This window comes from Aulonocara sp. 'chitande type north' Nkhata Bay, linkage group LG16 (genome assembly GCF_057382095.1).
Source record: "Aulonocara sp. 'chitande type north' Nkhata Bay isolate Kocher_YH1m ecotype deep benthic linkage group LG16, A_spYH_male_GT1.1, whole genome shotgun sequence".
Classification (NCBI taxonomy): Eukaryota; Metazoa; Chordata; class Actinopteri; order Cichliformes; family Cichlidae; genus Aulonocara; species Aulonocara sp. 'chitande type north' Nkhata Bay.
The window spans coordinates 12,388,991-12,402,084 of NC_141359.1; the positions used below are offsets into that span (position 1 = coordinate 12,388,991).

The window sequence follows — 13,094 nt, forward strand, 5'->3', positions numbered from 1 at the left end:
CTATGTACAAAAGTGGGGTGATGGGGCTCCAGGGAAATCCAGGGAAACAGACTTTCGCTCTTCTTGCAACAATCCACACACATGATCAGGCTCTCTTTCTCCGACACTCACCACACGGGAAACGGGAAAACAGTCCTGGGAGTCTGTACACAGGGAAATGTTCGGTAGTTCAATGCTCAGAAACACGAAGGGAAAACTTAGCTGGCAACTTGATGACACTAACGCGAGTCAAACACAATGATCAAGTGAAGAACAGCAGTCATCGTCTGGCTTAAATGCTGGTTGCGTTAATAAGCCTCAGGTGCTTCCTCCTCCAAGGGGCGTGGGCCGAGGGCGTGAACCCCGGCGAGATACAGGAAGAGAGAGAAAGAGAGGAGGCGAGAGAGAGAGAGAGAGAGAGAGAGAGAGAAACAGCTGATGAGCGCCCTGCTGATCCCCCAGGCTGTGACAGTATCAATAATATACAAATCTTCAATGCTGTGAATGCCCCTGTCGTACCAAGTTTTGATAGTTTATCATTCCAGTCCTTTAGCCATAAAGGGATGGCATTAAGATTTGCCGCCCAATAATACGTGTGCAAGTTTGGCAGTGAAAGCCCACCTATGTGTTGGTCTTTCCATAAATTCTTTTCCTGTGTGAGGTGATTTATTATTCCATAAACAAGAAGAAAACATTCAATTTAATTACTTGAATAAAGTCTTGATGCATTCTCAATCATCCAGAAAAGTAAATCTCCAAAAGTTGATTCTGTTCATCTGGACGTAGCGTTTTGTGAGAGAAACGTTTCGTCACTCACCCAAGTGACTTCTTCAGCTGACTGCAGGTTTCCCCAATCTTATTAAGAGTACATTTGCATAATGACTGAAACCAGCCCACTGAAGGGACAATGGGCTGGGAGGTCAGTTCCTTCATCATAATTATGCAAATTCTCATGACCACTGATCAACAACCACTGACCAAAACCCACTGACCAAAGACCAAAAAAATCTAAATCTTGAGCCCATAAAAGAGGTCAAAGTAACAGAACTCTACTCAAGGTTGACAAAAAAACAATACTGATAACTCAAACAAGCTGACTGTTAGGTTTAATGTATGTATTGTAGGTTGCCATTTAGAAAGCTAGAATGCTTCTGTTTGCTATCTCGGTAACCTAAGCATATGACTACGTACATGACTTTGATAAGGGGAACAAGCAGCCTTGAGAAGAACAGATTCTACCAACAACAATCTGGGAGAGCTGCACTCCCATCATATAACCACACACAATGTATAATCACGCTTGCACAGCACAATCACACTTTGTATCTAGTTATAGTAATTTCTCATAGGTAATACAGCAACAAGCTTTATGAATATTCATGTGTATAACCAATAAAAACAACCTGCAGGGGGAAAGCAAGTTGAAGTGGGTTGGAGACAGCTGCTTCCCCCTCGCGAGTGAAAACTTGAGCTCTGTGTGACCTTGTTCCTGAGTGAGTTTCTGTTTTATCCAGCAGTATCAGGGGTAAAACTCTGACACTGACCTAACTAAACAAGATGAAGGGGAAACTTAAATAGTGGCTGATTAGCCCACAAAAACACAAAAAGGGGTAAAAACACACAAAGCCTAACTGAAACTAACATAACAAACTAATTCTAAACCAAAACCAGTTATTCACTGTCCTTTAAATTAATTCCTATATTTAAAGACAGACAAATGTGAATCCAGTGTTATGTATAAGCCTCTACACTGATATTGCCACTGTGTGGCTGAAACTGCAGCCATCACACTGACAAAGAATATCCATGCCTCATCCCCATTAGAAAATTGAATGGACCACTTAAGAATATTGAGGAGGAGAGTAAAAACAACCATGGTCCAGAAGAGCTTGGTCGTTTTTACTCTCCTCCTCAATATTGAACCCTTAACAGACTCCATTAATTTTCAGTACACTCATAATGTCATGGTACAGAACCTGAATCATTGCTTTAAAACCTGGGCTGAAAGCAAAAAGCACTCAAAGTTTACCACAAATATTGGTGTTTAACCCGGTCAAAAGTTTTTTGTTGGTCTATAAAAATGAGACCAATATCTATGTCCAAAGAGCTAGAGATTTTCAAAATATCTTGAATTAAAGTGATATTATCACTTATTAGTCTGCTTGTTTGGTCTCCATGAATGACAGAAGCCATCATATCCCAAAGTTTAGTCCCCAAGGCTTTGGAAAGAATCTCACAGTCTGAACACAGAAAAGAGACTGGTCGCCAGTTTTTCAAATTGCATAGAGCTCCCTTCTTTGGTAGCAGAGTAATGACCACTCTTCTACAGCTCAGAGGCAGAAAGCCTCTATGCAGACTATTCGTGATAACCTCCAGCAAATCCTCATCCATCACCGACCAAAAAGATCTGTAAAATTCGACAGGAAGACCATCTATGCCAGTGTGATGCCTGTTGTACTCCTTAGCATCTAACATCCTCTTCAACTTTTCTACCTTAGTGAACATAATGATCTCGGGCCAGGTAGGATCCAGAAGAGAAGGAAATATTAGCACTGTGGTGCAAAGCTGAGCTGAGCTGTTCTGTAACCACTCTGAAGGGGGATAGATCTATAGTCAAGAAGAGCCAGATAGGAATCCCTGGCTTTTTTAACAGTTTGAACAGCCAGTACCAATACTCTTTGGAAACCTTGGACTGCTGGTGAGATGCTTCAATCTATATGATCCATGACCCATATGTAACTGCAAAAATGCCAAAGAGATGTCATGAAAACTGAGGGCCATTATCTTCCAAATGACTTCCAAAATACCATGGTTTGCAAAAATAGACCTTAGATGTACAATGGCATTTAAACACAATATATAATCATATATAATGTAATGTGTAAAGACTTATATCAAATGATAAAAATAGATTTTACAGCGTCACACCAACAGTCACAGGACATGCTTTGACCTTTTTCCATTAAATGTAAATACCTGAATCAGTCACAAAATTATTGTCAACTGCCATAAATTATTCATAATTATCTGCCCATACTGACCATGGAACACCAGTATGATGAAACTTAAGACTATAGTTTATGAAAAGTTGAATGAGTTGTTATAAAAATTACAAATGGATAAATTCATGGAAGATGATATGCTTTATCTAAAACATGAGTAAAGATGATTTGGTAATGTGACTTTAAGTTTGTACAACAAATTAATTTATGTTCTGACTAAGCTATTGCAACCTTTGAAATAAGATCTCAAAGGATTATTTACACTCATGAAAACTTCTTTTTCCATATGACTATCCAGTTGCTGAGTTTGCAGGCAGTTTTTTTTTTTTCTCGTATGTGCATCGAGACTTGGTGAGGGATGGTGAAGGAGCTCAGACCCTGGTTCAGCCCGGAGAATTGTGGAGTTAAAATGTATTCATGGTGAAATTTACGAATATCCTACGAATGGGTCTATATGGTTCTGTGCGGCCTACACACAGTTTAATGCTTATCCTATGCCCTGAATTGACGAGCTCCGGGACTGATTGGGCACTGCTCTTTTTTCACAACACTAGATTTGACCAAGGGATACTGGCAAATTAACTAGTCTCCAGAGTCTAAGGAAAAAATGACCTTCTACATCTTGTATGGCTTTTGCCAATTCATTTTCAGCTCTGCTTGTTCAGAGCCAGGCCACTTTCCACTTTCTCATGTACAGGGTGCTGCAACCGCACATGCATGTGCTGCTGCCTACTTGTATGACATTATCAAAGACAATGACACCTGGTCGGCGCATGTACAGATGATGGCCATGATGCAGGAGTCTCTGAGGCAAGCGGGGCTCTTGGCTGCCCCCAAAAAGTGTGCTTTGGACATACGGAGGTACAGTATTTGGTGTACCACTTGGGGATGGGCAGGTGCACCCTCAAACAGGAAAGACAGCGGCAATCGAATCCTGCCAGACCCCCAAAACCAAAAACAGAGGTGAGGCGGTTTTGGGGGGCTGGTCAGCTGCTATCACTTTATTTACTGACCAGCCCCCTTACCTACCTGTTTTGTCAGCAAAAGGATCAACTGTCAGGGTCCTGGGTCTGAGCGACCCAGGATCCCTGATCAGTTATGGACTAATATTATAATATATATTTTGTATTGCTGTCCCTCATTATCCCTGCTTGTATGTGTGTGTGTGTATGTGTTTCTGCGGGCGCCTTCAGGCCTGGTGGGTGTGGCCTTGCTGGCGGACTGGCCACACCCGAGCTGGTCTGTTTGTGAGTGTGAGCTTACCAAGTGAACTGAGGGTACTAACTACTGCCTCTATTTTCCCAGGAAGGATTGCTGGATGAGAGGGCAGCAGACACAGAGTGCACTGGCACTAGGGAGCAGGCACATGGGCACAAACACTGGGAGAAGACACGGAGTGGAAGTCGGGAGCACACGGGGATGTATTATTGTTGTGTATCAGTTCCATCACTGTAAATAAACGCACTGCTTGTACATAGAGCACCGCGCCTGGGTCCTCCTTCTCCACACCCCCCACGGTTTGCCATGCCGAACCGTGACATCAACTGTGTACAGCAAGAAGTTGTCTGAGCGAAAGAGTGCTTGGCGATCCAGGGGGTGACCAACATTCAAGTTCAAGATAGAGAGAGAGTTACCTCCTATTAGTATTGTTACCTCCTATTAGTTAGAAGGGACAGTGTGTTTGAGTGTGTATGCATATGGGTGTTTGTGTCCATAGGCTGGTGGATACTGATGTCTCTGTACCAGATGGCCTTTCAAACCTCTGCTCAGACCATTCCAGTGCATTAATAATGTCACTGCCTTAATTGCATTGGTATCCAGCTCTGCAATTGTTCAAGTTCAAGGTGATCAGTGGGTGTGTGTGTGTGTGTGGCACGGTGTGATTTATGGCTGAGCTGCAGGGGAGGTATGGAGGTTTCAGCGGAAGTGCCAGGTCATGCTGCCTATTATCAATTAAACACATCTCCCTTAATTTGTCTCAATATTACTCTAGGAAAGTCTACCTGACTAGGTAGAGTTAAACTGAGTGTATGGAGTCCTGTGGGGGGTTCTGCCATAACCATCTTGTTACACTAGTATGTAAGTAATCAAAAGACCTCATCATCATCAACCCACTGTCATGGTCCTGGGTCGTTGACCCAGCGTTTTGTGTTTTGTGATCATTTTCCTCTGTTCTAGTTCTTCGGTGCCCTCCCCCCTTGTGTCCGGTTCAGGTTCTAGATTTCCTGTTTTGTTCTGAAAGTCTGTGTCTGTTGTCATTGTGTTCAGCTTGTCTCCTCCGGTCCTCATGTGTATTGGGTTCAGCTGTTCTTCCCTCCTGTGTGTGATTACCCGATTACCTTGTGTGTGTATATTTAGTGGGTGTCGGTCTGTGTTCATTGTCGGCTCGTCTGCGTTCTATGGTGTTCCGTTCCTGTCTCTGCCCCACACCCCTTTTGTATGCTCTCAGGTTTGTCATTTAGTTCTGCCAGTTTAGGTTTCTTCAGTTGTTTTCTCATGCTTCGTTGTCTGTTCTGCCACTGTCACCTGTAAATAAACCCTCACTCATATCATCAGTCGGCTGCCTGCATTTTGGGTCCTCCTTTCCTCCAACACCACACGGCTCACCCCGCCAGCCGTGACAGTACAAGCCGACCAAACATGGACCCAGCAGCATCCGCACCTTCCCAGGAGTTTCGGGAGGAAGTAATCGACTCCGTTTCAAGGTTGGTCAACCTGTGGCTCGAACGTGGAGAGGGAGAGGAGTTTCACCGCGCTGTAGAAGCCAGGCTACAGTAGCTAATTTCTTCTCACTCCTGGCTACTGGACTCTCTTCACCCGCTCACACAAGACTTCATTCTTAACGAGCTTCACCTCCAGCCGCTACCGCTTCCCAACCCAGCCCGGCGGTGAAGGTTTTGCCCGGCCCGCCGGAGGTTTTGCCCGGCCCGCCGGAGCAGTCGGCAGGGAGGAAGTGACGATCACGCCGTCAGCGCGTCACCCCACAGCCGGATATTAGGACTTCAGAACTGCCGGCTGTGGTGAGTGAGAAGGACCCTTTTTTGGACTGTGGGACAGTTTATTCAGGGGCCTTGTTTTGTGCAGCAGATGACAAGGAGAACTGTTTGTTGGCTGTTCATTCTCCTGCTCAGCTGTCTTTACCCCAGTTAGCTTCCCAGCCAGAAGCTCAGTTAACTGCCCAGCCGTCACCTCCATCTCATTCAGCCTCACTACCCATAGCCCAGTTACAGTCACAGTCAGACTTATTAGACACCATGTTACAGTCCATAGCCCAGTCAATAGCTCAGTTGGTAGGAGACTCATCAGCCTTATTATCAGCTCAGCCATCGTCTTCACCAACTCCTCCTGTACAACAAGTTGAGTCAATCCAACCCGAAAAGAACTACACTGAACAAAAATATAAACGCAACACTTTTGTTTTTGCTCCCATTCCCCATGGGATGGACGTAGAGACCTAAAATCCATTCCAGATACACAATATAACCATCCCTCCCAAACAGTGGTCACAAATCAGTCCAAATGTGTAGTAGTAGGCACATCTGCTATATTGAGATAATCCATCCCACCTCACAGGTGTGCCACATCAGGATGCTGATCTGACATCATGAGTAGTGCACAGGTGTACCTCAGACTGCCCACAACAAAAGGCCACCCTGGAATGTGCAGTTTTTTGCGCTATTGGGGGTCTGGGGACCCAGAAGCGGTCAGTATCTGGTGTGACCACCATTTGCCTCATGCAGTGCAACACATCGTCGCATGGAGTCTATCAGATTGTCAATTATGGCCTGTGGAATGTTGGTCCACTCCACTTCAATGGCTGTGCGAGGTTGTTGGATATTCGTGGGAACTGGTACACGCTGTCGTATATGCCGGTCAAGCACATCCCGAACATGCTCAAAGGGTGACATGTCCGGTGAGTATGCTGGCCATGCAAGAACTGAGACATTCTCAGCTGCCATCTGCCCTGAACAATGTGAACCATGATTCATCCGTGAAGCGCACACCTCTCCAACGTGCCAGACGCCATCGAATGTGAGCATTTGCCCACACAAGTCTGTTACGGCGACGAGCTGGAGTCAGGTCAAGACCCCGATGAGGACGACGGGCATGCAGTTGAGTGTCCCTGAGACGGTTTCTGACAGTTTGTGCAGAAATTGTTTGGTTGTGCAAACCAATTGTTCCAGCAGCTGTCTGGGTGGCTGGTCTCAGACGATCTTGGAGGTGAACCTGCTGGATGTGGAGGTCCTGGGCTGGTGTGGTTACACGAGGTCTGCGGTTGTGAGGCCGGTTGGATGTGCTGCCATATTCTCTGAAACGCCTGTGGAGACGGCTTATGGTTGAGAAATGAACATTCAATGCGCGGGCGACAGATCTGGTTGACATTCCTGCTGTCAGCATGCCAATTGCACGCTCCCTCATTGCTTGTGGCATCTGTGGCATTTTGCTGTGAGACAAAACTGCACATTCCAGGGTGGCCTTTTGTTGTGGGCAGTCTGAGGTACACCTGTGCACTACTCATGATGTCAGATCAGCATCCTGATGTGGCACACCTGTGAGGTGGGATGGATTATCTCAATATAGCAGATGTGCCCACTACCACACATTTGGACTGATTTGTGACCACTGTTTGGGAGGGATGGTTATACTGTGTATCTGGAATGAATTTTAGGTCTCTACGTCCATCCCATGGGGAATGGGAGCAAAAACAAAAGTGTTGCGTTTATATTTTTGTTCAGTGTATTTTTCAACTGTTCATTCCAAGCAGAGAGACAAACCACCCAATATTGTAATCAGTCCTCAAAAGCTGGCCAGTTCAGAGACTGTGAGTGTGACTCTGGACCCCTGGAGGTTAAGAAGCCAGCTGAGGACTGCACCCGGCTGTCGCTGCCTGAGCTGAGTCAATGCTCTGTGCAGCTGCAGGCTGCTTTGTGTTTGCCAGAGGCCCGTGCGCCTGCTGGCTCTGATCCGTCCCTGCCAGAGGCCCGTGCGCCTGCTGGCTCTGATCCGTCCCTGCCAGAGGCCCGTGCGCCTACTGGCTCTGATCCGTTCCTGCCAGAGGCCTGTGTGCCTGCTGGTTCAGCCCTGCGTGTGCCAGGGGCCCCTGTGCCCGCTGGTTCAGTGACTATTTCCGCTGGGGGTTCTGGAGAGCCCGGCCAGCACTTTCCTGTCTCCGCTGGAGGGTCCGAGGGGCCCGTTCAGCCGCCTGTCTCCGCTGGAGGGTCCGAGGGGCCCGTTCAGCCGCCTGTCTCGTCAGCTGGAGGGCCCGAGGAGCCCGTCCAGCCTCCTGCCTCGTCAGCTGGAGGGCCCGAGGAGCCCGTCCAGCTGCCAGCTGCAGCCTCATCATCCTCGCCGGCTTCAGCTTCATCTTCGCCTGGTCCGGCATCTGCATCCTCAGCGTCGCCTGGTCCGGCTTCAGCATCCTCAGCGTCGCCTGGTCCGGCTTCAGCATCCTCAGCGTCGCCTGGTCCAGCCTCTGCTTCTGCCTCGCCTGGTCCGGCCTCTGCTTCTGCCTCGCCTGGTCCGGCATCTGCATCCTCAGCGTTGCCTGGTCCGGCCTCTGCTTCTGCCTCGCCTGGTCCGGCCTCTGCTTCTGCCTCGCCTGGTCCGGCATCTGCATCCTCAGCGTCGCCCGGTCCGGCTTCAGCATCCTCAGCGTTGCCTGGTCCGGCCTCTGCTTCTGCCTCGCCTTGTCCGGCCTCTGCTTCTGCCTCACCTGGTCCGGCCTCTGCTTCTGCAGGGGCCACGCAGCCTTTGGGTCCCAAACCGCCGCCTCGACATCGGCGGTCATCTGCCAGGCCGCTAGTTGGGCGTCATCGTCGATATGGACGACCTCCCAGACGCCGCCGCTGCCTTCCGCGTGGCCGGCCTCCAGACTTGTGTCACTGCCGCCGTTGCTGTCCGCACGGTCGGCCGCCTGAACTGTTTCCTTGTCGCCGCCATTGCTGTCCGCACGGTCGGCCGCCTGAACGGTTTCCCCGTCGCCGCCGCTGTCGTGTGCACGGTCGGCCCCCTGAACTGTTTCTACTTCGCCACCGCTGCCTTCCGTGCAGTCTGCTTTTGGATCTGTGTCGTCAACGCGGCCAGCCTCAGACGATGAATCGTCCTGGACTTCTGAGTTGTCAGCCTCCGGGCCGGCCTCCTGAACTGTGTTTTGTTATTGAACTCCAGCATGTGTGTTTCTGTTTTGGACAATTCACTTGGTTCGCTGGAGCTTGTTTTTGTTCGGTGTTGGTCCCTCCGTCCTGGGCCCCCGCCGCCCGCCCTGGGTTGGTCGTTTGTTTTTGTTTTGGGCTGTCTGGAGCCAGCCCTTGGAGGGGGGGTACTGTCATGGTCCTGGGTCGTTGACCCAGCGTTTTGTGTTTTGTGATCATTTTCCTCTGTTCTAGTTCTTCGGTGCCCTCCGCCCTTGTGTCCGGTTCGGGTTCTAGATTTCCTGTTTTGTTCTGAAAGTCTGTGTCTGTTGTCATTGTGTTCAGCTTGTCTCCTCCGGTCCTCATGTGTATTGGGTTCAGCTGTTCTTCCCTCCTGTGTGTGATTATCCGATTACCTTGTATGTGTATATTTAGTGGGTGTCGGTCTGTGTTCATTGTCGGCTCGTCTGCGTTCTATGGTGTTCCGTTCCTGTCTCTGCCCCACACCCCTTTTGTATGCTCTCAGGTTTGTCATTTAGTTCTGCCAATTTAGGTTTCTTCAGTTGTTTTCTCATGCTTCGTTGTCTGTTCTGCCACTGTCACCTGTAAATAAACCCTCACTCATATCATCAGTCGGCTGCCTGCATTTTGGGTCCTCCTTTCCTCCAACACCACACGGCTCACCCCGCCAGCCGTGACACCCACAGCTTATTGTGATGGCATGGAAAAGCTCTGGGGAGTGTGAATTGCTCACTTATGCTGAGTCCCTCCTATATTAACCACCCTCGATGAGTAATATGGCTCTATTTAACTAATAGAGCCATATTACATATTACTTAATGTTCAGTCTCGAACAGTTCTTGACCAGCTCACCAAGTGCATCCAAATCACATGACCGATTGAGGAAAAAGGACCATCATCGTGTCTCTGTTTCAGCTTGCGCTAAAAGTGTGGACTTGAAACAGTGTGTCAGTCAAAAACAAAGGAAGTTGCAATCTCATCAAAAATCAGCGATACAGGTCACACAGAAAAAGACCACAAATACAGACACCTGCAGAAACACTGGCAATGACACTGCCAACCACAGGTGCCATAATACCCAATTAACTGGTATTTGTAATATAGACTAACACTACATTAGATCAGCTTAATATAATGAACTAACTAGAACTAACTAACAAACTTTATAAATTACAAATTTGTTCCATTTATTCCGCCCTAGTCCGTGGGTGAGAGAGTTCCTCCCAATGTATGGTTTTCATGCTGGTGTTGCTTCAGCCCCTGGCTCTTTCGAGCACTACACATCTGATGCAAACGTCAAAAGATTTAAGATTTATCAGAAATAAGTACAGTATCATAGCAAACAGACTGCATGAAAGTGCCAATGAAACCTTGTCTTGTCAAAAAACTAATAGCAGACTGATTGCATGTTGTTGGACTTGTTTTCCCATTTCATCATTGGACCCAATACAGTCATTTTTACCAGAAAAGTTAAAGCAAATGGATATGAAGAAATAGTTGGTTAACAAAGTTGCTGTTCTAGCCCTGTACCATCAGCATCTGTGGTAAATACACTTAAAAAAAAAAGAGAGAATTACCTCCGATTAGTATTATTAAAAAAGAATATGGTTTGAAGCTGATTAATAATTGTGACCCTTGTGTATTAAGAAGATATTAAACCATGACAACTTCTGTAGTGACAAGCTGTAGGACTGGTTTTAATAGTTCAAATAAAGAAGACATTAATACGCTTTGCGTGACATAGTGAGTCTGACAAAGTGGAAGTGCCGATTGTGCGCAAAGAAATAGGAGGGACAGTGTGTTCGTGAGTGAAGACGAGGGGATTGGAGTGGGGGTTGATAAATCCACCCTACGGCTCTGATCACAGAGCAGCAGGAGCTGGACATGCCTAATGGAGATACAGAAAGTGCCCGCGCTTTGTTTTCCACAATTTCTCAACAGCTCCTGCAGAAAGCCGACACTTCATTGGTCGAAAGCCGTGCTGCTGAACATTGTGTTCTCCTGTATCTCTCTGCTCACTGCTGCTCTAAACCTTCTCGTCATCATTTCAGTCTCCCACTTCAGGCACAGATGATTTTTTTTATTGACAATAATGAAATGCAACTGATAAATATCTCTGTTTTTAATTTTTACTTTCGTTTTGTTAGATAAATAAATATCTTTGTCTCAGTTATCACTGTTAAGTTGAATAGGCTTCTTCATGTCTTAATAATGAAACATTTTCACTAAGATGGTTTTAACATGATTGACAAAACATTTTCAGTGCAGCTGTCAGCAGTCTTATTTTCATCCTAATCTTACACTTCAGACACTTCAAACTGAAATTGCTTAGTGATGAGTGGAATCAATTTTGCATGTTCTTGGTGTATTTTAATCACAACTGAAATATTTTATTTGCCTCGATTGAATCATGCCTTATTAATAGGACTTTTTCACTGATGGAATTTTTACTGAAGACCTTTTGAAATGATGAATTACTTTTTTTTTTCTCTTTGTAGGAAACTTCACACACCAAGTAACATCGTCCTCCTCTCTCTGGCTGTCTCAGACTTTCTTGTGGGTCTTCTGTTGATGCCAGCAGAAATATTAAGAAGCACGACCTGCTGGGTACTTGGTGATCTTATGTGTTCTGTTTATTGGTATCTGACCGGCAACATTATCTGTGCTTCAATAGGGAACATAGTTCTAATATCAGTTGATCGTTATGTGGCTATTTGTGACCCCTTGCATTACCGCACCAGAATTACTGTGAAACGAACCAAACTCAGTGTGTGCTTATGTTGGTTTTATGCTATTTTCTACTGGAGTCTTTATATAAAGAATATCCTGATTGAACCGGGCAGGTATAATTCCTGCTACGGAGAGTGTATGTTTGTCAGCAGTGATATTGCAGGGATTATTGACCTTTTTTTATCTTTTATTGTTCCGGTTTCTGTCATCATAGTTCTTTATATGAGAGTATTTGTGGCGGCTGTGTCTCAAGCTCGTGCCATGCGCTCTCATGTTACATCTGTCACACTTCAGCATTCAAGCAATCAAGCAAAGAAATCTGAGCTGAAAGCAGCCAGGACTCTGGGGGTTCTTGTAGTTGTGTTTCTGTCATGTTACTCTCCATTTTACTGCTATTATCTTGCTGAAGAAAATGTGGTCAATGATCCATCTGCATCTACTGTTATCATTATTTTTTACATTAACTCTTGTCTAAACCCTTTGATCTATGCCTTGTTTTACCCCTGGTTTAGAAATGCTGTTAAACTTATTGTCACTCTGCAGGTCTTCAAGCATAACTCCTGTGAGGCCAACATACTATAAAAGACTCTGAACTCTTCTCCAACTAATTTTTGTCATTATTTTCAGCTGTTAGATTTTTTTGGTTTGTAAGCACCATTTTATGTCAGTCATATATAGGGATGGGTACCGGTGTCCGGTGCCATGATGGCACCGGTTCTGACATAAACGGTAGTAACCAGACCGAAAAGCAGCGCACATTTCGGTGCTTTATTTCGGTGCTTTTTTTTCCTGAGCTGTGATACACTTTAGATTCTAGCCAATCATTTTACGTTTCCGAGGATAGTAGGCGGGGCCAGGTACGTACGTTCTTTTAGAGCAGAGCTACAGATTAAAAATGTCCAAGGCGAAGCGGTTAAAAGTCTGGCTGTACTTCACAGCAAAATATGCAAACTTAGCAGCCTGCAACAAGTGCTTTAAGCTGATACTGTGATACTGTCAAAGGAGGTAACACCTGAAATCCGATGAAACACCTGGCGACGCATAGCGTTTTTTTTAAAAGCCGAGAAATGCGCCGTATTTGATAGCTTGCTGCGAGACCTCACACCGAGCACATCTACTGCGGGTGGGTTGCCTGTTATGCAACATCCCCCGAAAACATGAAGAGGAGAGTCCTGGCTTCTAGCCCTGCCAGTGTAGCAGAAATGATGACGGATAATGATGGCAGCAGCAG

The 13,094-nt window shown here is 46.3% G+C and overlaps 1 protein-coding gene across 2 annotated transcripts in view; it reads left to right on the plus strand.

Annotated features, from left to right (window-relative positions):
• The window catches only part of LOC147311107 (trace amine-associated receptor 13c-like), a 61,777-nt gene extending 49,332 nt beyond the window's left edge, over positions 1-12,445 (plus strand). Inside the window, exons 2-3 of one of the 2 annotated variants that reach the window (XM_086266036.1) lie at positions 11,009-11,197; positions 11,632-12,445. In XM_086266036.1, the coding sequence (XP_086122162.1) occupies positions 11,025-11,197; positions 11,632-12,445 (987 nt within the window). In that variant the 5' untranslated portion in view covers positions 11,009-11,024. Of the gene's footprint in view, positions 1-11,008; positions 11,198-11,631 lie in introns of those variants that run through there. The other variant, XM_086266037.1, reaches the window with a different exon arrangement.
• Positions 12,446-13,094: the final 649 nt, after the last annotated feature.